The 23510-nt window shown below is 40.6% G+C and overlaps 1 protein-coding gene across 3 annotated transcripts in view; it reads right to left on the bottom strand.

Moving 5' to 3' along the window:
* The window catches only part of LOC308406630 (cadherin-4-like), a 253347-nt gene extending 232152 nt beyond the window's left edge, over window positions 1–21195 (bottom strand). For 2 of the 3 annotated variants that reach the window (XM_080897730.1, XM_080897731.1), the window contains exons 1-2: window positions 20910–21195; window positions 19583–19694 (exon numbers count right to left, since the gene is read on the bottom strand). In XM_080897730.1, coding sequence (XP_080753856.1) covers window positions 19583–19694; window positions 20910–20966 — 169 coding nt within the window. In that variant the 5' untranslated portion in view covers window positions 20967–21195. The remainder of the gene's footprint in view (window positions 1–19582; window positions 19695–20909) is intronic. The other variant, XM_080897732.1, reaches the window with a different exon arrangement.
* Window positions 21196–23510: the final 2315 nt, after the last annotated feature.

The following is a 23510-nucleotide window of genomic DNA, read 5'->3' as shown; positions in this document are numbered from 1 at the left end:
GTTATTTTAAATGAGTCAAGCACTGTAGGTGTATGAATATCAGAGTGCAGGCTGCAGATCTATAAAAGGAAACAAATGTGCTGTAGCTTTTATTCACATTTCTTTACACTTAGATTAACCCAAAGTGAAGACCTTCGCAACCAATGATAAGAGCACATCCGTCAGCAGCAGCAAAAGGAGGCCAGTCTTGTATTAAGGTAAGAATGCCCCCTTCAGCTGTATGACGGTCCGTCTCAGCTACCCACCGCAGTAGATAAATAACTGCTAGCTCTCGCTGGTTGTGCTGTGAGAGAACATCATAAATTCTAATCCAAAAGCACGTCAAGATCGATTGCTCTTATTACCGAATCTGTAGTTATAAAAAACAAAAGTAATTATTGGTAATGCGCATGTATTACTTAACCTACTGCGTGATTATTTATCACGCACTTGCACTTATTTGTGCATTCATGTATTGATTTGATTTGATTTTTTTCCTTAAGCGAATCTTCGGCCTTTAGGGGCCCGCTGTTAGCAAAGCCAATTTCTAAGATGTTCAGAGGCTGCAGTCACTCCTGTCCTGCATAGCCTTTACTTTGGTTGACTAAGTGTTTATAAGGACATCCACTCTGTCGCTGTGTATGCCTGGGAGAGATGTAGCACTGCAGTGTTGCGCTGATGTTTTATGCTCTATCTGGGACGCATCTCTTAGTAACATGCCACAGCCTAACTGGATCACAGATAAAGTGATATGATTGGAACAGATGGTTCGAGGTTCTCTCACTACCACTCAGGTTTCCTGTATAGGCACAGAAAAGACTTCAGAGGACAAACCTGCCATAAGGTGAAAATTGCTTTAGTGTCAGCTGTTAGAATGGAGACATCCATGTGAGTCGCTTAAAGCTTGATGTTTCAAACATCCGATGCACTGCCCAGCTTTAGGTAGTCCTTAATATCTCTCAGCTACCTCAACTTTAGAGTCTGTCGTCCTGTGGTCAGGCAGGCTTCAATGCCACCTCTTTTTACTGCTGCTAGTGACAACTGTCTTCACAGTGCTCTAAAGTAGCAGTAGCAGGTGGAGAACCTCCACCTCCACGAATTAGGGGGAAAACAGTATTGTTATTCTGATTAAAGCTTCTATTGTGAGCAACTGGACTGACTGGGAATTGAGATTGCAACTTAGATTTGAGTGCTGGCTGAACAGAGTGGACAGAGTGAATATAACATCTGGTATTACAGAACTAATTGTGATACCTAGGAAAAGGGCTGCGTTATGCACACTGCATCTCTCCAATCAAGAAGACATTCCACTCATCACACAAGTGAAATACAATTCTACATTATTACCCAGCAGCATCCTAAATGTCAAGCCTGATTTGTAAATGATATGCTACCCCTAATTACATTGATATTTTCAGGAGCAAAACAAACCTCTCCTTCACTCTCTCCATTTCTTCCCTTCTACCCCTTTTTTCTCTTTTTTTATATTATAGATTTTACTGCCGTTTTGGGAGAAGAGCAATTCTATTGGTACAGTGAAGATCTAACATTTATGAACTCTCTGATAACAGCTGTCCTTTCACCATCTGGGCCACTAATGTCCTGAAGGTTAGGACAGCCATCTATAAGAATCTGACAGCCACTGTCTAAAAATGAGGAGCGAAAAACACACTGCTCCCTGAACCTGAGCAAAGCAGTAAAGCTCGAGTTGTACTGCAACCAAATGTTAGCTGCTAAATGTTAATGTTTGTTGTTACCCTAACATATACATTACAGCACAGCAACAGTAAGACTAATCCCTCAGGTGAAGGTCCGCAAGGTGTGGAATTCGTCTACAACACTGAAAAGCACGATGATTCAAAAATGAATCCCAAAATCTTGTATCACATCTGATTTATATGCACGCTCAAGTTGCGTGGGGAAACTTTGGCCACATCCTTTACCCTACAGTGTCAAAATGTCAGTGGGAGAGCAGTACTTAAGGACTTTGAGATGATATAGTATTCTGAGAATGTGCAGCAGTGATATATGAGTATACCACAGGGGTTAGGACAGCCTTTGAGCTATGTCAAATGAGTCTTCTGGCTCCAATAGGCAGCATTGCCCCTTAGGGCCAAAGAAAGGGTCATGCTAAGACTTTTCACAGGAAAGATCATTCCAACATCTTAACCCACTGGGTATCACTATCATCATTAGAGATGTTTTCGCAACATAGCCTTGGGACAGAATAAATGAACCTTTAGACAGAATAAATGGCCGGTCTGTAGAATGACTTGCTTTACCACTTTGAGGGCAGAGCTCCATAAGTCCCCGGCTTCCATTAGGAGAGACAATGTGATTCTCTTTTGCAGCCTCCCCATGGCCCTCTCTCAGTGTGAAATGAGTAAAGTCTTCAGGTGCATCCACCAGTGAGACGGACAGACTGCCCTCAGCTACTACTGATCAGACATGGAGACTGACTGAGAAAGTTGGCACAAAAAAAAGACGAAGCGTCTGAAGAGAGAGCGCACTGGGTCTCCAGACGGTCTGAGAAGAGGAGCGTGGGCTAGTCAGTGCTGATCTGAGAATCCCGACAATCAGCCAGAAAACGCAAGGCAGACACAAGCATCCCATTAGCCTTTGAATTTAAATGTCAGTCTCCACTGGCCTAGTTCAGCAGGCTATTCCCCTCTCCCCCCAGAGAACAACAGTGCAAAACTACAAACAAAAGCACAAAAAAATAAGTCAAATGTCATGTGAGACTATTACAATGCAGTACAGGCTTTGTTTCATTTAAGCCTTCTGCTGATCCTGCAAATATGGTCTTAAAGCAACGCTTGCTGTCTAATGAAAAAAAAAGGTCAACAGTAAGCTGTATTGACATATTAAAGTAAGAATAAGCAGAAAGAACTCAAGAAAGAAACATAACATAAAAGAGCCTTTTATTTTTTATCTTCCAAGAACTGATAGGACCTTCACAGTTATTTGTAATGTTTTCATACTAAAACAAACATTTTAAGAACTAAGAATCATGCTTTCAGATAGAGTTTGTATTTTTTACATGATAAAGATTCAAGGTGTCGACATTTTGGTATTTCTGTACTATGTTCAATTTGGTTGCGGAAGCCTAGGGGCCTGCCCTGAGTATGGCCCTTGATGACTGAGTGCTCTGTGTGACATTTCCTGGTAAAGGCCATGGTCAGCAAAAATATCTCCACAAGGAGTACCGGCACAATTTCTCTATCTCCCTTTACGATATGATAACATTAGCCTCATTTCCTGTTTGAATATCTGGTTTTGCAAAACAATAAAACCTCTTCGCCCCTTCTTGAGAGAAGTGCAGAGCTAAGATCCTCAGCCTTGTATTACTTCTCTTGTAAATTCCATTCTCAGTATCAACTGGTCACTGGCTGTTTCAGACATTATGCATACTTGAGGTTAAATAGACCATTAAAAGAGAAAAAAATCCCCTGACTTAAGTAAACTTCCTTAAAAGTAGCTTTTAAAGATAAATGTCACAGTTGGTCTATTAAGGAGCCATAACAATGGAAACAAATGGACACTCAGGAGGACAGTTTGCAAGCCAACACAGAACTGTGGACCAATTTATACACTCTAAACATGGCAAAAGCAAGCTAACTGGTGCCAAAATACTCACACAGTATGCAACTGGCATGCAAAGCACTCGCTCTCCCTCTCTCTTTCCGCACTAATTGCGTGTGTAGTTTAAGCGGGTATAAGTACACTCCATTGAACAATGGAATTAAGTTAACAACATCTGTACCCTTTCACTGTGACACTCTCCACCTTCCATCTTCACTAGTAGAAAATACTGGTTTCAATTATAATGGCCCAATTATCTCTTTGCTTTGGTTAATATATTATTGTATATACTAAACAATATCATCTCTACTCTCCTTAACTCGTTCATGCATTTGTTAACTAATGACCTATTCTTGAGACAGGTATACTGTTAATAAAGGAAAACATCGGATTAATTAATGATTAGTGTTACCTTGTGTTTTTGCCACGGCAACATATCACTTGCTGAGTTTTCCGCACTCAGAAAAAAACCTTCCATCCCAGTACTGAGTGGCCATACATCGCATAGCATCTTATCTCATCCCATCCCAAACAGCAATTAGCTAACCAGAGCCACCGCAGTCTAAATCACATCCAGCATCTCACTGTGGCCAGAGTTCATCATCCTATTACACACATTCCATGCAACTAACCTCCTTTTTAAGATCTGCTCTCCCGCATGCATACACACTCCACCGAATGGGTATGAGGCTGACCTATTTGCCATCACATGCGTTGCAATGTGAAGATTAAATACGAGCACGACTATGGAATCGAGAACAAATGGCAATTTGCCAATTAAAAAAAAGGAGAAAAAAACCCACCACTGTGGCCACAGTGGTTTAAAATGGTAAATTTAAGCGTAACATTTTCTCTCCATTTCAGCCAAAAACAGTTACTGTTTAACAGATACAAAACTGGGTGCTAGCATTTTATATTTGCAAAGAAATATTACACTGAATGCTAAAACTGCACTTTAGAAAACAATGCAGTTTTACTGAGTTGTCCTCTGGCTGTTGTTTTAGAAATCAGATTAAGCTGCTGTTATCAATTTTAAATAGATTTAAAGTGCATGATTCAAATTAAATACAGAAATACATACATGGAAAAAAAAAACACACTCTTAAGCCCAATTACCCCTGGGAATGAGAAGAGGAAATAATAAACACATAAACACACACACACCGAGAGTCAGCGGCACACACAGAGAGAAAGAGAGACAAACACCAAACTGAGACACATTGAGAATGATAAAAAATGCAGGAAGCTGGTTTAGTAGTGACTGCGATGTCACCAGGGAATTCACACAATTGTTGACTTCCATGTAGAGAGAGACAATGAGTTCAGCTTCATTGACTTCTACAGATGCAGTGAAGCACAGTAATTACCATGGCTCAGACAGAGGAGGCGCTACTACTACAAACACTCAGCACTATGGAAGGCAACACACACACATGCACGCCAACAGAAGCACATGTGTTAACCTTAACTGCATTTTTAACTAGTGCGCACAGGCAAACAAGGAAGACGTACAATAAGAAGTCTGAGATTATTCTCCAGTCAAAAGGAGAGAAGACGAGGCAAACTGTTGCAAGTGTAAATGATAGAGGTGGCTAAACAATATCAAAGGCGTAGGAATGTGCAACAGAAAAGAAACACATAGACTCAAAAGTATGAAAAAATGAGAAATGAGAATCCCCAAACAATCTAATCTGTCCTTGAGTGCCCTCCTACTGCAGCATTGTTCTGTCAGAGCCAGATAAGTTGGGAGGCGCTGCAGTGAGTGAACAGAGGCGAGGAGAGAAAAGAGAAAATCAATGATAACAGTCTCCACTTGCCACAGTAAAGGACTGGTATGTGTGTGTGTGTGTGTGTGTGTGTGTGTGTGTGTGTGTGTGTGTGTGTGTGTGTGTGTGTGTGTGTGTGTGTGTGTGTCTGTGCGTGTGTGTGTGTTGAATGAGGGTATCAGACTTGCACTGACATTCTGGTGTGGATATAGGGGCATTGTTGTATTTGTGCAACAATTATTAACAATCCAAAAATAATAATAACACCACCATACAAGGTCCAATTTTACAAACACTTTTTCAATTTCCTTAGTATCCACAGGAAGCTTGCTCTGTGGTCAAATACTAGATGACAGACACAAAAGGAGCCAGTTCTTTCAAGTTCATATTCAACTCCCTTTTCCCATGATGATGGTATGAGAATATTTTATGCTTAATGTGCAGACGTCCCATCAGATGGATGTAATATATACAACCTCTTTGTCTTCCACCTTAGGTCACTCATCCAAGGCCCGCTTAATTCATTAAACACTATCTTAAGTGGCCAAACTGATGGACTTCCATTATTCAAAAAGTTTCATAGCAAGTCCTGCAATACAATTACCTCTGAGAACTGGTATCTAAATTAAAGTTAAATATTTAGAAAGTCTTCCTAAAGCTGCTAGGGGGATCGAGCTGGATGTTTTATGTGTTCATTTCCAAGATAAATCTGACTGCAAACAGATGAAGAAGAACATAATTTGCTGTGTGTGTTCTGAATTTCCTCAGCGCTGCGGTGTTCTCTGTCTAAACACTCAGTGGTTAGAAAGCATGATTGTGCTTGTCCACATTCAAATTCTGACACACACACTCAGACTTGATGGTGGATTTACAACTGACCACATCCATCTTTAACCATTTCACAAGAAAATGTGAAGCTGATCCATTTGTTACATTTGTATTTGTATGCAACAGGAACTAGACTAAGACTAGTCACAATGAGCTGATGAAAGAAACCAATTCTGTTAATGAGAAGAAACTAAAACCACCTGAAATAGAGGCAATAGTAAAAAAGAATAATAGAAAACTGACAGGATACTGAGGACAATCAGTCAATGATTCATTCCATCAATGATGATAATTGCCATCCACTCCATTACTTTAGTCAGCTGGATGTTGATAGCCTCACAAGTGTGAGTTCACAAATTTTGATTCATTCATTACGGTCACACAAGGAATTTTTTCAGGGTCCTGTGAGGGCAAACCAAAATTATTCTGAAGGCAATAAGGGCAAACCTTAGCCCAGCAACAGTGCTTTGTTTGATTGTAAAAATGCTTAACTACCTTCGCTGGTTTTTGACTTTGTTTCAGCTTTTTGAGGTAGAAAAAGAATCCACCAAATCACTCCCTGAAGCTTATAGCCTGGTTGCTCCTGACAGGGTTCATTCTGCATATATTACAGAGTGCATGAGTATGAAATTTACCAATACGTGTAGTCATATGTGTACGTATTACAAATTACTTGAAGAACTAGTTTATAGAACAGTTCTGTATCCATCTATCTGTACATCTATCTATCTTAATATACACAATGAGAGCTACGTGTTCTGTTAAGTGCAAAGAGTTCCTTTGTTTTTGGCATAGATTAGTGCTTCAGCTGTGAGGAAAGGACAGCCCAATTTGTCAAGAGAGTGCATGGAGCTAATCACATCAAAAGAACTGCTACCCAGTATAATATCAGCCCATGAGCAGGATGCCTAATTCATTAGTCTGCATTTGCAGGACAAATCACTTCTATGCTGACATACAAAAGTACCACACACACAAGCGAGATGAGGCAGTAAACTTGTAGCGGCCTACTGGCATGAAATAAATGACAATGAAAATATCTGATTTGATGATATTTTCCGTGCAGTGGCTCTCGCCGTAAATCTCATGCAAGGTAAACTGATGCTGCAATGCATACTGCAGCAGTCATGTTTATGCAAATGTGTGTGCTTCAAAGAAAAATGACCTTTTCTCTATGGCACAGTTTGATTTAGAGCACCTTACCCTATAGCTGCTTGAGAAGAATTATGGATCCAATGGATGAAAGATGTGTCTTCCTCTAAGAAGAAGCATTTACAGTATGACGAATACTCTACCTTCTTAGCTAAAACAGAAATGAGCTGTGCCCTTCAAATCAGTGTCATTTATCTCCATTTTCTCTGGCCACTGGGTATCATATCCGAGTCAGCATTTCTGCCCACCTTCCCCTGTGAAGACAAGCCCTCCTCCGAGGTTTTTCTGGCCAGAGACGAGATTACTGTTAAGGTGGTAGACCACAGTTATTTAAATTCCTGGATCAAAATCTTGCCAGCTGGTAGGTGTGAACCACAGCGCTAAGATATTTATTGACTAAACAGAGTCATTAAACTGCAGCATGCAAAGCACACACACTTTACAGCCAAAGCTAGCAAGTAGCTAGAGAAACGCTTTCTTTTTTTATCTTGACTTTTTAAAAAAACGCAACAGCTATGATTTAGTGATCTTATAGGAAACCTGTATTGAGTGTACATTTTACATATTTAATAAGGTAGATATCATAAAAGCCCTTAGATGCTGCCTGTCACATGGTGTGACTACACTGTTCCATAAATCCTTTTCCTCAGTGTTGTTGTTGTGAATACTGTAGCATGATGAAGCCAAGTCTTTTATCAGCATCCCCATCAACGTCTTTATTCTGCATTATTGTTCGATTTTATCCTGTTCATCTCATTCAGAGGAAGAGAAAACTTTCTCAAGTCTTCATCAGCTGGCACACACAATTACACACGGCTTTGCACTTGCACCAGTTTTCCCATAAATAAACGCACACGCTTATGCGAAAACAAACAAAGAACAAATTCCTGATTCCAAAGCCATTTTCTTAAAAACACAACGGGAACTGTCAGATTGCTGTCGCGAAACTTTGTGATTTACCAAACTATGAATAATTTGTGCATAAATTAAGTGAAGGGATAATGAGAAATGCCACGCTTCTGTGATGAGAGGAAATGGAACGCAGCAGTGGCCAATCAACTCGTGAAGAATGGAAATAGAATTAACAACTTCACCTGACATAAGAAACATGCAGGGATGAAAAACCTGACTGGAGAGTCAATAAGCTTTCATGCTCTGGTGTCTGACCAGCTGTAAATGAAGAGGCAGGAGCTTCTGTGTGCACATGCGGAGATGAGCTGCTAAAGATAAGATGCACTGCCTCCTTAGCTGTCTTTCCTAGCTGCAGGGGATTCTGTTTCTCTGTTCTCTCCCGAGCTTTGAAGCTCTAATGCCTCTGATCTGTCATCTATCTCTTGCCTCCCATGCTGTCCGGTGCGTGTCTGCTCATGAGCACGACGATATGACAGCACTGCAGCCAACACACAGCGAGTCAGGTGGCCAAACCCTTCTTTTAGAACAGACAGTCTCTGCTAATGTAAATTTATTAAAGATCCTGGCACTAATGAAACTGTTAAATAGTAGCTGGCTGCTGTGAAAGGTGTGTCATTTTGTCCAGATTACCCTGCCACAGTCTTTGAAAGTGTATGCATTTATAACCAACGGAAATCAGATGTTTCTCAGCGGGGTGTGCTAGTGTGCTGATGTTTTCAATTACAGCCATGCTCAGCTACCGACTACTTGATTATACGGAAGGCCCTGGCCACCAGTGTAGAGCTGAAAAACCAACGTGTCTGGCAGTTCAGTGGATCCAGATTTTTTTTTCCCTTTTTGCTAGTACTGGTGGGTGATCTGCACTATGTGAGGAACCCTGACAATACCCCCCCCCCCCCAACAAAACTAAAAAAAATCCTTCTTGCTCTCCCACAACCTGGGGGTGTCTGGCTGGGAGGCATGTCAGCATGTATCTCCCTACAGTCTGTCTCTTTGCCACCGTGGCAAATCAATTCTTAATAAACCATCTGAAAGCTTCCTCTGCTATACCTTTCATTTCCCCTCCTCAAAGCTGCAGGGCAAATTAGCCTGCCAAGAGGATGATAGGGAGCAAGCGGCAGAAGAAAGCAACCGAGAGGGGGATGAAAAAAACGACCCAACACCTACAATTAAATTAACAAATCACTGTTCTTAATTAATCGGGGAATTACAAGCAGAACTGTGGGTTTGAGACGTGACTGATATGGCTAGCACTCCCTGCATCTGCTTTTGTTAGTGCTGCTGGGGTGGGGAAGAGGAGAGAGGTAAAGGGGGAGAGGAAAGGCAGATGAAAGCTTAATAAAAACTCTCCGCAGAGCCCCCTGAACAGAATAGCGAGAACGTTACCTCTACTCCTCCCCTTCTTTTCTTTGGTTTCCTTTTGCTCCCACTCTCTTATCCTTGTCATTCCTCCCTTACTTACGTCTTCTCCTCTCCCACTCTAACTAGCTATTTCCTTTCCCTTTTCCCCCTTACCTTCTCCCTGCCCCGTTCTCCCCCGCTTTGCTTTTACTGGTTCTCAAACCCATGCTTGCTAATGAGGTGTGGGATTGACAGCTGGATTACACCATCGCTTTGTAATCCTTTCATTTCTCTATGTAGGATAATCACACCGCAGACCGGGGCCTTACCTCCTGCCTCTAGGGGCAATCAACAATGTGTGTGTTTACATAAAAGCAGATGCATGTGTAATATTCAGTTAACTGTGAGTAAAATGTCCTGAGGTTAATGCAACTTTCGTTATCTTGACTGCACACTGGCCCAGAGTATGTCAATCGTCAAGCAAGACCACCAGAATTTTGCGACGTAGCCTACGAATGAATGAGTATTTATATATTATCGTGTCCATGCTTCAAGCAGCAAAAGTAGTCCATCTGCTTGCCTTCCAGCCTGTCTACATCTTCTCATCCCTTCTCCCTCAGAGATGAGCAAATATTGTCTTCCCTTTAACATAGCTGCTCCTTTAGCCCTTCTTCCTCTCTACCATTTCTCCTCCCTTCGTCCCCATCCCTTCTTTACCCCAACTCCCTCACAGGAGCTTGTTCCCTATGCGGCCACAGGATTCACTTTGTTTTTGATCATTCTCAGACTCAGAGCTAGACAACTTATCTGCTACTCTACATTCTCCCGGGCCCAGAGGAGAAAAGCAGGGCCTTTTATTACCCTCGCTCTTTGCCTCTTCCTCTGATGTGCAGAAAGAGACAACAGTCAGATAGGGAGAAGAAGCAGAAAGAGATTCAGGCCAGTGTGCTTTTAAAAACGTGTTGGTCCCAAGGCTTGAAATGGCTGTCTCATAGAGTTTGACCAACAGTATCACAGGGCTTTTAAAGTCTTACAAGCAAAAATGCTACATTGTCACAAACCAGTATTTGCCATTATACTCAGGGCTCAAAGTAACAGTTCTCCACAGCAATCATCCACTGTATTCTAGGATAAGCATGTGACCTTGATGTTGGAATCAACTGCAGGTTCAACAAATTAATATTCTTCATGGTTGTGGGTTGGGTTTTTTTTTTTTTTTTGATTAAGTAAGAGAATAATGTGAACATGAATGCAACAAACAAATCCTGATTGTAAAAAACTGAGCTGAATGTTTTTAAAGCACAGTGCTAGACTAGTGGCCACTGCAGAAATCCACAAGAGATTCACTACATCCTTGTGAATTGCACTATAACCCTTTATCCAACAACCTTCATCTGTTTATAAGGTTCATTGTTTAGTGCTGTGCAAATGTTGACTGAGTAACTGACTGTGTCCCAGTTATTAACACTCAACGAGAGCAGTTGCCACTATAATGATCTGTCTGACAGAATTTTGAACGCATTTGAATTTTATAGGGAAAGAGGAACAACACTGAGTTTCGCAATACTATGCGATTTCTACTATGTTATCACAGAATTTAAAAATCATTTTTAGGAAAATCATATTCTGGAAAAAAGCAAACAGTTTCCTTTTCCTGCAGATCTCAAACCTCAAATTTACTGCCTGTCTTGGACTTTGTGAGCAACGTGCACGGGGTTTTAACTGTGTTAACTTTGACACACTAGAATACCACAAGGAAGTATATGAATGCCAACATGGATGTGGAAACCTATTAAATTATTCACACCAATATCTAACATTTTAAGGCCATGTACGATAGATTAAAGCTGAGGTACGCATCAGATTTTCAAGATCAGAGATGACTTATTCTGCTTCACACTTCACACTTCTGCATTATTTTAGTATTGTTATTGTTTAGAATCAGAACTGCAGTTTTGACAGAAGAAGTGGCTTAATAAGTAACTGTCTCAAATTAAATCAAATCAAATCACTTTTATTGTCACATCACATGTGCAGGTACATTGGTACAGCACATGTGAGTGAAATTAGTGTTCATTAGTGAGAAAGGTGTAAAGCAAATGCTTACTGGCTCTTCTCATAGTTGTAGTTTTTCTTAAGATATCAGTTCTCATTATAGTTTAATTTTGGACTGAAATTTGTAACAATTTACATTTAATAATTGGAAAATAATAATAGCTGACAGATAAGGATTTGTGTAAACTGCCCACAATAGTAAAACAATTTAACATTTGAAAACAACCTCAAAGAAATTTCTACCAGCTAACACAGCCCCATACTACTGAGAGAAATGGGAATTCCCCTTTTGGGGAAATCAATAAAGTCTGTCAAAAAGCCAACATCTATCTTGACATGAATCAACAGAAACTGTTTGCAAAGACCTGGGCTCCTCTGAAAGCGCCTTTGTGAGCCCCTTATTAGCTTTTAGCCTGTCGAATAGCGTAGGACCAGACACCATGGGACTCATCATTGTCTTCTGATTAATTAACATTACTGGCACTGTGTTTGTCGACCCCCAGCTCCCCAGCTATCCTTTTCTTCCTCTGTCCCCTGTGTTCCCGCATAGTTTTCTTGTTCAGAGGCAATGATTCGCCTATGTGCTGAACTTAAGAACTTAATGGAGAACGTTCGCAAGAAGAGCAAGACACAATTAATGATTATCAGGCGGCCATGTCTTCTGAGGACTTCCATCCTTAGTTTAACCAAAAACAAGGGATCTTTAAGCAAAGGGAATGGGATATAAGATTTTAATGCTCTTGGATTTGCCCTGCCCACAAAGAGATCATAGAAATCTACTCTTGATTAGAAAAGGGTGCGAAATGGACAAAAGTCCATTAATTAAAAATAATGATCTCAGTTTGGGGAAACTAGGCAAACTGACCAGATAGGTGAGAATATTGTTTTCATACCGCTGTTATGAAATATTTTCACACAATAGTCCTAAATTAGATTTTACTATTTTAAATTTAATTATGTTTTGTTATAAGAAACTCAAGTTTAACAAAATTGAGGAGAGACAAATCATCCAAAGTGAGCTCATGCATATTTAATTATCTCAGTGCTAAAACAGTAATAGAAATTAAATTTGAAGCAGTACATCAAAAGAATCCTCAACTAGAAAATGGTAGTTGTGTCTTTCAACAACATTGCTTTCCCATAAAAAAATTGAGAATGTGATAAAGGTGTGGCAGCTGGATCATCATTTTTTGGGTTGCTTTCAGAGTGACTTGATTTCCAAGTGAATCAATTAGGATCTAATTAAAATCCTGCCATAGACAAACTGAGGAATTAAGAATGAGTGGGCAGGATTAGACCACAACAGTGTCTGGGTGTAGGCCAGAGCTACAGAGTAGTGGGCAGCCTCAAAGTATCATAATGTGTTGCTGTTTTTCCTTTTGTGTCTTTTCATAATGAACAGCATAAAATAGCACCATAAATGCTAAAATGCTGGCTGTTTCAGGGAACAGAGCCTTATCGTATACTTCCTTTTCAACCCTGATCAGAGGAAAGTGTCTGTCCTTCTGTACCCCACCCTTTATTTCACTCTCCTCTCTGGCAGTAGCCTAGCTTAAAGACATGGTCACTGTGACTCTTGAGGAAAGAGAAAACAGTCTTGTAAGCTTATCATTATCCTGCTGGTGTAATCCCTGTCCACCACATTGCAGCAAAAGAGCAGCCCTGGGAGTGCCTTGCATTCCTCTTGCTCCTTGTGAAAAAACTATTTCACCAAAGACAACAGGGACACCTTACAACAGCTCCTCCGCAGTCTTAGACTTTATGCTGCAAAAAAGAAAAAAAAAGGGGGAAAAAATAATCTTTTTAACCTTAGACAAAATGTGCATGTGTGTAAGACAGAGGGAGGGCAAGAGACAGAGCCCTAGTAGTGTCCCCTTGTCATCTTACAGCCTTCAGAGCCCATGCAGACCATCTGTGCATTAAAGAGGTAGAGCCCAAGCAAAGTATTTAAATGGGTTTAATGTCTTCAAGAGGGCCATAACCTTGGTCCTGTAGAAGCCCAGAAGACCCATCATACCAAGGCAGGAGGTCTCTTAATGTACAAAGCAGATGACAAGGATACAGAGTTCACACACACCACCGAGTAACTCAATCTGCAGGAAGTCTCTCACATTTTTTCATTCATTCTCGTTTTCCCTTTTACCCCTGTCACCCTTGTCCCTCCTCCCCAAACAAAAGGAGAAGATGTCAAAAAATCCCATTAAAAAATAATGGCCTCCACCTGCTTTCTTTCTTTTCTCATTCCCTCCTGCTTGCCTTTCTAATGACCAGCTTGGAAAAATCTGGAGGTTTCCTGCTATGCACAGATCACCAGTCAACCACCCCAGTGCACAGTACATTCGGCGACAAAATGCACACACCGAGCATGCAAAAGCACATAACCACTCCGCCGCATGATTTCCCAAGCCTTATAGTATTCATCAAAGGGCAGGTTTGCAGGTGTACCCCTCATCCCACCAACGCTCCTCATTAATCTCATAAACCACTTGCGTCTAGACTTTAACAGGGGAAGAAATGTTCAACCATGTGGTTAAGTCATCTATATGAACCTCTCTGAAAAATCCACACAAAATTCTCTGAAACAGCTATAAATCACACATGAGGTTGCAAATTAAGTAAATAAATGTCAACTGGATATTTGTAAGAGCTCCCTGAGGTCAGATTAGTCTTTGGTCTGACGGTCATAAACCAGCACCTGAAGTGTCTTCACTGCTTTACAAAACGTCCAACAAATGTCAGCCCTGTGCTTTTCTGCAATCAATAACCACTGAAAACAGGACTGTGTGATCTTTTCTCGATGGCTGAATATCCTTACAAAATTACCCATAAACCATGTAATGATTGAAACAGATGGTGTGGACAGAATAAAGATTTGTGTGGTATTTTGCACCATAAGAAAGATTTGATAGTTTTATGGGAGAGCGCAGCACTGATTCTTCTTAACGCTACAACTGATGAGATATTCCTGCAGTGTATGTTTTAACTGTTAGACAATAGTTCAAAAAACAAAAGCTCTTTTCCTTCTTTAGATTTACATATTCACATAACAAAATGTGGTGGGCCTTGAATGATTACAGGATATGTAGAAAACTGTTGGCAGTAGCTGATTAAACCAAAGGATTACTCAAAAGAATATTGTGAGATACAATGAATAAAAACTAGTAACAAAGGAAAGAAAACAATGTGCATGATTTAAGAAGATGACTACTGCATCAACTATTCCAATTTGACCTGTACAATATATCAGTTGACCAAAATCACATAGTTTCTCCAGCAGCTCCAACTTCACTGTTTGAAATAGTCACTTCATTATCTGCAGCACAGCATGCATCACAGCAGAGTAGATGGTACTGTAGAGTTCAGCAATGTTTTTACTGTAAGTTATTCACTAGTTTTGGAGCAACTATGCTGTAAAGTTAATAAATAATGAACCAATCATGAAGCATTTGATATCCACGTCTTTTTTTTTTTTAACTTCTTAAAGTCTGCATCAGCATTGGCTGCAAAATCTAATCTCCATGAGGACACCTGTCTGCTATCGATCCAGATAAAACTACAGGCTGTTTGTCAAGAGATTTGGGGCAAAACAGGTCATCAAAAGCATCTAACTGTGTTTGAGGGTGTAGGGATAGAAAACAAAATGGTGCAGGAAGGGCAGGAAATGTTACCCTAATTCATGGCATATTATTAAAACCTGTAAGGCACAGCATCTGTTAGTGTATTTGTAATGGCGTGCCATTTTTTTTCATATGGAAATAGTTCTGTGCATTAAACTGGGGGTGAAATTGATACTTACTGTATATCAACTTCTGAGCTTCAAGTTGAAAAATGATGTTAAGAATGCAAAGCCTATAGCAATAACAGCCCAGCTATTGGATTTTGAAAAATCACCTTAAGTCTCATAGGAAAGCCTCACTAACCAAGGCATGTGAGACTCATCACCCAGGGCCTGCTGGGAGAGATTTTCGGGAAATAATATCCTGGAAAAAAATTACAGCTCTTAACGTTTTGTTTTATTCAGAATTCGAAGTTCTCTGTTGTATATTTGCTCGTATTAGGGCATTCTCAAAATGAGCAAAACTCAGAGTATGCTAGAAAATACTATAAATGTGACAAGAAAAAAGTGGCACTGAGGGGAGAGAGAAAGGATGTGGGTCAGAGAGGCAAGTCATAGATTTATACGGCATCAACTGAAGTTGGAATTTCTACTGAATGGTAGCATCCCTGTCTAAGGTGAGAGCTGGTGTATATTTATGTGTGCGCATGGGAGGGAGCGGAAGAGAGAGAGCGAGTATGAGATATAGAGAAAGAATGCTTTGTGGATCAGAAAACATGTTTATGAGTCGGGACAAAGGAAAACCATTCTATTAAAAACAGAACTGGTCACCTTAATAGAGACATTCAGACGCTCTGGCTGATATCACTGGAGGGGTCTCGTTTTCAGCACGAATCTGAGCATCAGTGGAGGTTCTAAAAACAGTGACAACTGCAGGAAAAATCTACAGTTCTTTCTGAGAAGCTGCACCGTGGATGTCAACATCCTTAAAGCTCAGGTACTGACATGTCAAAAAAGAAGGACCTCGCAGAATTCATCAACTATGTCCCCATGTTCTCTCTCTCCCTCTCCTCTCTCACTAAACTCAGACAAATACCACCACAGTCGCAAACACAGAAAGTGAGGGCTGCCCAAAACCACCAGTAACCCAAACAAAGTCCAAGGTCAGCAGAGTGGGCTCACTGAGCTGAAACCACCAACCCTGGCTTTCATTACCAGGAACAGAATCAGCAAAGGGATGCAGGGACACATGGGATGAGGTTACATTCACCAGCTCTGTTTATCTCTATTGGGTTGGCTTGAGTCCAACTCATAGCTTCTCTCTCATTTGCGAGATACAAAAACTCCAAATGTGTTGATCCAAGCATCAACACTTTAAATTATTGTACAACTCACTGTTTGTCTGCAGAAACAGAGAAGAAATAGGACCTTTCTCTGAGTTGTGTTTACTTGTGTTATACTGATTTTACAAGTAATTATTCAGTGTTAAAGGTCTTGGAATAATATGCTAGGAGAAGCTGTCATAGGTCTGATCAAAACAAGGCATAAAAAACGGGACATCGTTAGCACTCGATGTGTCATGCATACATATACTAACAATATTAGGAAAAAGCACACACAGAGACTGAAAAAGACCTCGCATTTTTTTAAAGACGTTAACTCACCCTCTTAAACCCCTCCTATAACTATAAAGACAAACATGGCATTTGCCATTATCAATACTGAGTGTGCTGCTAATATGTGCATGTTAAAAGTATAACAATCCTCAAAAGTGTTGCATTTAGAGCAGCCTTATAATCAATCAGAATCCATTATGCAGTGTGCTGTTTAATGTGTGTTTCAGCTATTAACTTTGGAACTGGCATGGGTTTCCAGATAAATAAAGAGCAGATCAATTCCCACAGCCAGAACAATGCAGCGTGCAGAATTAATTCTTTTTAATGTTTATTGGATAGATTGTGCTTGTCAGCGAAACAGTTGGCCACAATGCACAGAACATTTAGAGGATGATCTAAATGAGCACCATTGTTCCAAAAAGACCAAGAACAATATTACTAATAATAATAATAATAATAATAATAATATGAAGAAGACAAAGAAGAGGACTGAGAATCTCTAAGTGACCAAACTAACACCACCCAAAAGAAAGAAAATATAAATGGCTGATGGCTGACTATAAACATGCCAATAACGTTTTTCTTGTCAAATGTAAACCACAATATAAAAATTTAATAAATAAATAACATTCCACAAACTTTGGAATATTGGGGTTCCATACAAATTTCATTTTGACTTTACAAAGAGATTTCACTGTGGCCTTGAACATTGTTTTAGGAAATTTTGGTCATCAGAGTAACTGAAAATTATAAAATGTGAACTGTAAAACCTTCCATCTCCGGTTACTGACCTGCTCTGTGGGCTCAGGCATTTTACCCATCATGGTCAAGGTCCCAGTTCTGTCCTCCCCATTAGTCTCCCCAGTGAGATTAGACTCCCACACAAGCACACACATACACAAATTATTATATATATATATATATATATATATATATATATATATATATATATATATATATATATATATAGACATACATATATATGTGTGTGTGTCTGTGTGCACGCATGTGTGCCTGAGTGGGTGTCATTACTTCTGCCCCTATCTGACGGTTTTGGGTTAAATAATGTTATTATTAAAGTTTTTCCAGAGCTGCTCCCTTGCCTTCCTCCAGTGACACCCTTACCAGCTATAAATCAGCTGCCTGAGTCCTGCAAATCACATGGAGTGAGTGTGTGCTTGTCTAAATGTGTGTGTGTGTCTGCTTGACCACTGCAGCTGTATTCTCAAACACACATGAAGATGACACTGCAGCTGTGAACATTTCAAGCAACGCCGATGAAAACTATTGAATGCGAAACTTTAAGAATGTGCTTTCCGTGTGACTTGAAAGTAACCTCGCAAATAAACTATAAATCTGATTTATGAGCAGATATCATGATGGGTTTGCTGTGATCGTGTGAACCTGACTTTAGTATGGTTTACATTAGGAGGGAAAGTGCCATGAAAATGATGCTTAGGCCTCTGTTGTTAGTGGTAAAATGAATTCCTAACACTGAAAGCAACCATGTTAGACCACTAAAGATTAGTTTATGTGTAGAGTGAGAAAGAGAGACAATTTCATCTACCTGAGACCAAACTAGATAAATAATGCTCTGTGAAATAAATGGCTTCTGTGCAGCAGTGATGGCTCATTCCGTGATTGTTTGTGATTGTGTTGACACCCCCTGCTGGGCTGAAGACATCACTACCACACTGAGAGCAAGTTCACTGCCAGTGACAATGTCCCGCATCCAATCCCACTCCCAGCCAAGATATAATATGCTGAAGTTAATGAAACACTAAAATCAAGCTGATATCTTCTTTCACTCTTATATCACTCCAGCAATGAACACAGACAGATAACATAAAACAAGCAAAAAAATAATGTACTGTATCATTTTATATATCCTTAAATCAAAATTTCACTGGTGTATGTGTGCGTGCGTCTGTGCACGCGCACACTCAGGAAAAAGAGTCTAGACAGCTGTATCCCCGGCAGGTCTCTCACAGCTAAGGAGAGTGAGAAATATATACCGCGCAGCTGCCGAAGACACAGTCGACCCACAAAAGAGCTATTGTGCGCCCACAGCAAAACAATACAGCTTAGCTGAGCTATGAGAAAAAAAACCATTGGAATCAATAGAGAATTGCAATTAGCCCACATTGGCAGGAGCAGTGCCAGATTAGACACAGGATGTCGATTCCATTTCCTGCACTATAGGGCCCTCAAACTTGGTTGGCTCATTGTGTAATTGGAACAATACAAATACATTTGGGAAAGATGGAGTGTGAAGGTGATAGTGCTAAAAATTACTGTAATGAAGATAAAGATGATGATAATACTCTTAAGACACTGAACAAGGTCAAAAACACAAAAATAAATGCAAGCGGGTATAACCCAAAAGTAACAGGCAAACATTTACAGCATCATTGCATAGAATATAAACAAATGCATGGATGCGTGTTACTACATGAGTTATATTTTTACAACATCGCACTGCAACAACAGACCAGGGTAATTACGAGCACAAAATTGCTCCAGTTTGCAATTTCTGACATCACACGAGCTTCACATGTACATACCCATGTGACTAAAATGATTATTTTTACATTTCCACTTTTACGACAATTTTCCAAATGCACAAGTGGTGCTTCGGTAATCTTAAAAGCAACGTGGCCAAGCACTGAAAGAAAACACATCACCATACACACCTCCTTTTACTTCCTTCAGTGCAAACAATGAGGTCTTTTGCTCACCCTCTCTCTAGCCTTGACAGAATGCAAAATAACTGACTTGCTAATTAAAGGGCTTACCTTTAAGTATGCCCTGACCTTGCAGTACATCCCTTGAAATCAGCACAGAGTAGAAGCTTTGTGAGAAGCCAGGTTGGCAGGGACCTTTGGAAGCGTGCACCCCATTATTCCTCTGGAAGAAAAAAAAAAACATTGAAAGACATCGATAAACATGGATTCCATTGATTTCTTTCCTCATTTTTGGCTCCAAGCTTTGGAGAAAAGCAGCATAAAGAACAGTTAGCAGAAATAAATTCAACAAGTTTATCAACTCTTTCTGCTTGTGGCTAGATGTGATGCTGATTAAATGGTCACACAGTCCAATGTCAGTGATAAAATGTGCTGTGTTAGTCGCTCCATGAAGAAACCACCCCAGACAAAATGAGGACAGATGTAGTTAAAAGTATTGTACTCAGGCTTAAGTGACACGCGCGCGCGCACACAGGCAGCACGCGCACAGAGGAAACCTGCATGAATGCAGAATAATTGTCTCCCTGCTTACTGTGGGTCTTGTACTAACGGAGAGGTCCAGGGATATGAGGGGGGAGCAGCACGCCTGTGCGCACTAATCAAACGGTCTGCAGTCAACTTTGCACCCAGCATTTAGCGCTCACTGTTGTTTAAATTAAACGATCTGACCCACTACAGCCATGGCACACAAGCAAATGCACGCGCCCGCACACACGCACGCACACACACACTAGCAAGATTGGCTGGACAGGAATGGAGGTTCAACACACTGCGGGGGCATACCGCAGGAGCACAACATTTTTTCAGTCTTTTTCCGATATCCATATAGCAGGAGAGCAATTGCCTCCGTCTGAGGCGGCGGAGAGAGAAAGATTTAGGAGCTACTCCGAGCTCCGTTAATAGTCCACTGGCGCCGACTTAATTCTGGATTCATGAAATGACGAAAAAGGCTGAAAAACACTACATAACTTTAAAGTTAACTTTTGCAAAGGCATCGCTTTTTTGACAAGTGAAACTTAAGGGGCTGTAGCTTAAATAAGCGACATGACCAAGTCAGTTTGAGAAAAGAATAAAGGTATCACCTTGGGTGAATAACTTGTGCCGTGATTTAAGTTGTGTATGACAAATGATGATGACCTGCCAGCGATTTAGAGAAATACTGACAAGGCTTATACGGAGCGGACCTCGAGACTTACTTTTTTTCTTTTTATACACTGAAATTCATTAGGGAACCAATTAGCGTGCCTACTTGTAGGGGGATAACGGCGAGCCCCGCGTTGCTGTACCAACACACACCACGGCTTCCTTCTGGCTGCATGACTTTATTCGAGCTTATGTGCTGTATCAGAAGCTTTAGTAAAAAAATGAGAAATCTCACCCAGAATGTGTCAAGAAGAAGGGCTGCTGTCAGGACCAGAGCGAAGTCAGTTCTCATCGTGGCGAGGAAGCGACTCAATGCTGCCCGGACAAAAGAACCAGAAAGAGGGTCGGTTCGTATTTTTCTTTTCCAAAAATTATTCCCCCTTTCTCGGTCAGACTGTTAGTTACGTCCCTCTGCGCGCTTAGTGAGTGTGCTGCCCCGAGTTTCCCCGGCTCTCTCATCTGCAGGTGAGCGCTCCGCTCAGCACCAAGGCGCAGCCAGCGTCACTCTCCAACCCCTCCTATCACTCGGTGCAGGAAAACTCCACACACGCACTTAAAGAAACACTCGTTGGCGCTTTGGATCAAACAGACGCACTGCTAACGTCTTTCCGAGGACCCCGACATTTCAAATCCATGTCCTATTGCGAAGGCGTCGCAGTTTTATGGTCGGATGAAATATGCCCAAACATATGGCAAACTCGTCAAACATCAGCCATCAAACTTCCAGCATTGCTTTACAAGCATGTAGCTTTAACATATGTTCATTAATAGATTTCTCCAGTTAACCAGTTGCACGAATGTGCGTAGTTTGAGTAAACGGAGTAGGTCAGGGTTGGTTAAAACAAGGTAGCATGTGCGACATATTGGCGACTTAAAGCTCCAGGTGACCGGGACAAGTATTAAGAAAAGTGTGTTAAGAAAAAAAGAAATGAAGAACGAAGCGACTATTTTTTTAACATGACCCAACAGATGGTGTTTTAATAGCAAAATACTTTCCATTTATATTAATACACCATTAGTCATGCATTTTGCTGATTACTTTGAATAGTATCGAGGTTTGTGGTATGTCTTAACAGATGTACATTGAATTTTTTTTTTCTTTGTGATAATCTGAAGCAAAGTCTTCATCTGCCACAGTGAGGCCTGGAGGGGTTTAAATCCTTTATGTGGGTACAGAAGTTCAAAGATGTTAAACAGAACTTTTCATTTTGTTGACATGTGGAGTTACGGGATGAGACTGAGGCTCACACAATTTCAATACTGGCTGGCATTTGGCAAACTCCCCAGAAATGTAGCCTTTGTTTTCAGCCAATCTAGTACGTTTTCTGAGACTATAAAAGAGAAAATTCACCAAAAGAAAAGTCTAGGTTAATGTTAATCAAATGTTAATTCAAAAGGTTTTTAGTGTGAATCAAAATGTCTGACAAAAGCTGAACTTAGCTTCTTTTTTCTTCAACTGCGCTGCCCCCCACCTGCTCCCCAAAAAGGTCTCCTAGCTAAAAAGGGCAGACAAGCCTATGTCCAAGAACTGGACCTTGCATCCCCATTAATCTGGGTCAACTTATTGCCTGCAGCCTATTAGTATAAGCAGGACATGTACCCAACCAGTTTCTTGTGGCTACAGAAAACCTTTCTGAACAAAAAAAAACATCATATTACAGAGGACGGACTGCCTTTCTGGCCTTTTGAGCTGCTAATGACCTTTATATTCTGGTGTCTGTAATTGGCAGACTGGTCTCCATATCTGCTTAGTGGACCAATAGGTTCTAACCTTGTGGAAAACTGTACAAGAGTGTATTCAACAAATTCCCTCTGTGCAAAATGTAGGCATTTTACCACCTCTCTCATCCCAGTCCCTTTGTCACAAAGATGAACATTCATACCCACAGTCCTTTATATTCCTCGTGGCTCTTGTAATATGCTGAAGGTTTCTGTCTGTCTGGTATGCTGTGACTGGCAGGTCTCACTTTCTCTTTATCTCTCTGTGTTGTTTTTGTGTCCAAGAGAGGGATTTAGTATATGTGCATTAGAACAACACAGAACTCTGAGGTTTTGTAGTAATGCAATGTAAACTATGATTAATGCAGTGTTAAGATATGGATAAGCTTTATACACAGTTCTAACAATATTCAGCATCCATTCAGACAGTTTTGAAAGAAATGAGTCATGCTAGTATGGTGCAGGACAGCAGGTAGAAGGCCTCTCTGCAATATTTAAAATGAATCAGCTAAAGCAAAATGCAATATAGCCACATCTTATTGTGTGCACCACTTTTTATTAAAGAATAGCACCACTGGCAAGCCTACTGCTGGTTCACCGATGCCAAGGGCAAACAGCAGGAACTGTTCGGTTTGCATTTGCAAAAAGTTCTGATATAGCTTTAAAACAATTGATAAATAAACTCAATACTTCAAGTTGCTAAGAGCTCAACTTTGAACTACAGACATTCAGTTATAAACTATTAAAAGACTTGGGAGTAAAACACAGAGTAGATTTTGAAACTGCACTTTCTCTCTAGTCACCAGCATGGCAACATGTCACATGTCAGGTAGGGTGTTGCAGGATGTATTCGCAGCTCGGCCCAGGAGGTCACAATTACAGGCTAAACACTGCCTGTGGAAACACAGCACTTGTTGATCTGAGTTTTCTCTCCCGTGAAAGTCACGCTACATGCCCACCCAACACAGTGACCTCCACTTACTTACTTTCTACTTTTAGAGGACACACTACTTTTTGAATCGTTGCTGAATGTTGGCATTAGATTTTAATGGTGTGCTGCAGAACTGCTCACTATGAAAACAATTAATCAGGACACTGCTCTGTTAGTCTCGGAGAC

Source organism: Rhamphochromis sp. 'chilingali', assembly GCF_963969265.1.
Source record: "Rhamphochromis sp. 'chilingali' genome assembly, chromosome: 12".
NCBI classification, from domain to species: domain Eukaryota; kingdom Metazoa; phylum Chordata; class Actinopteri; order Cichliformes; family Cichlidae; genus Rhamphochromis; species Rhamphochromis sp. 'chilingali'.
This window is presented reverse-complemented; position numbering and strand designations above follow the sequence as displayed.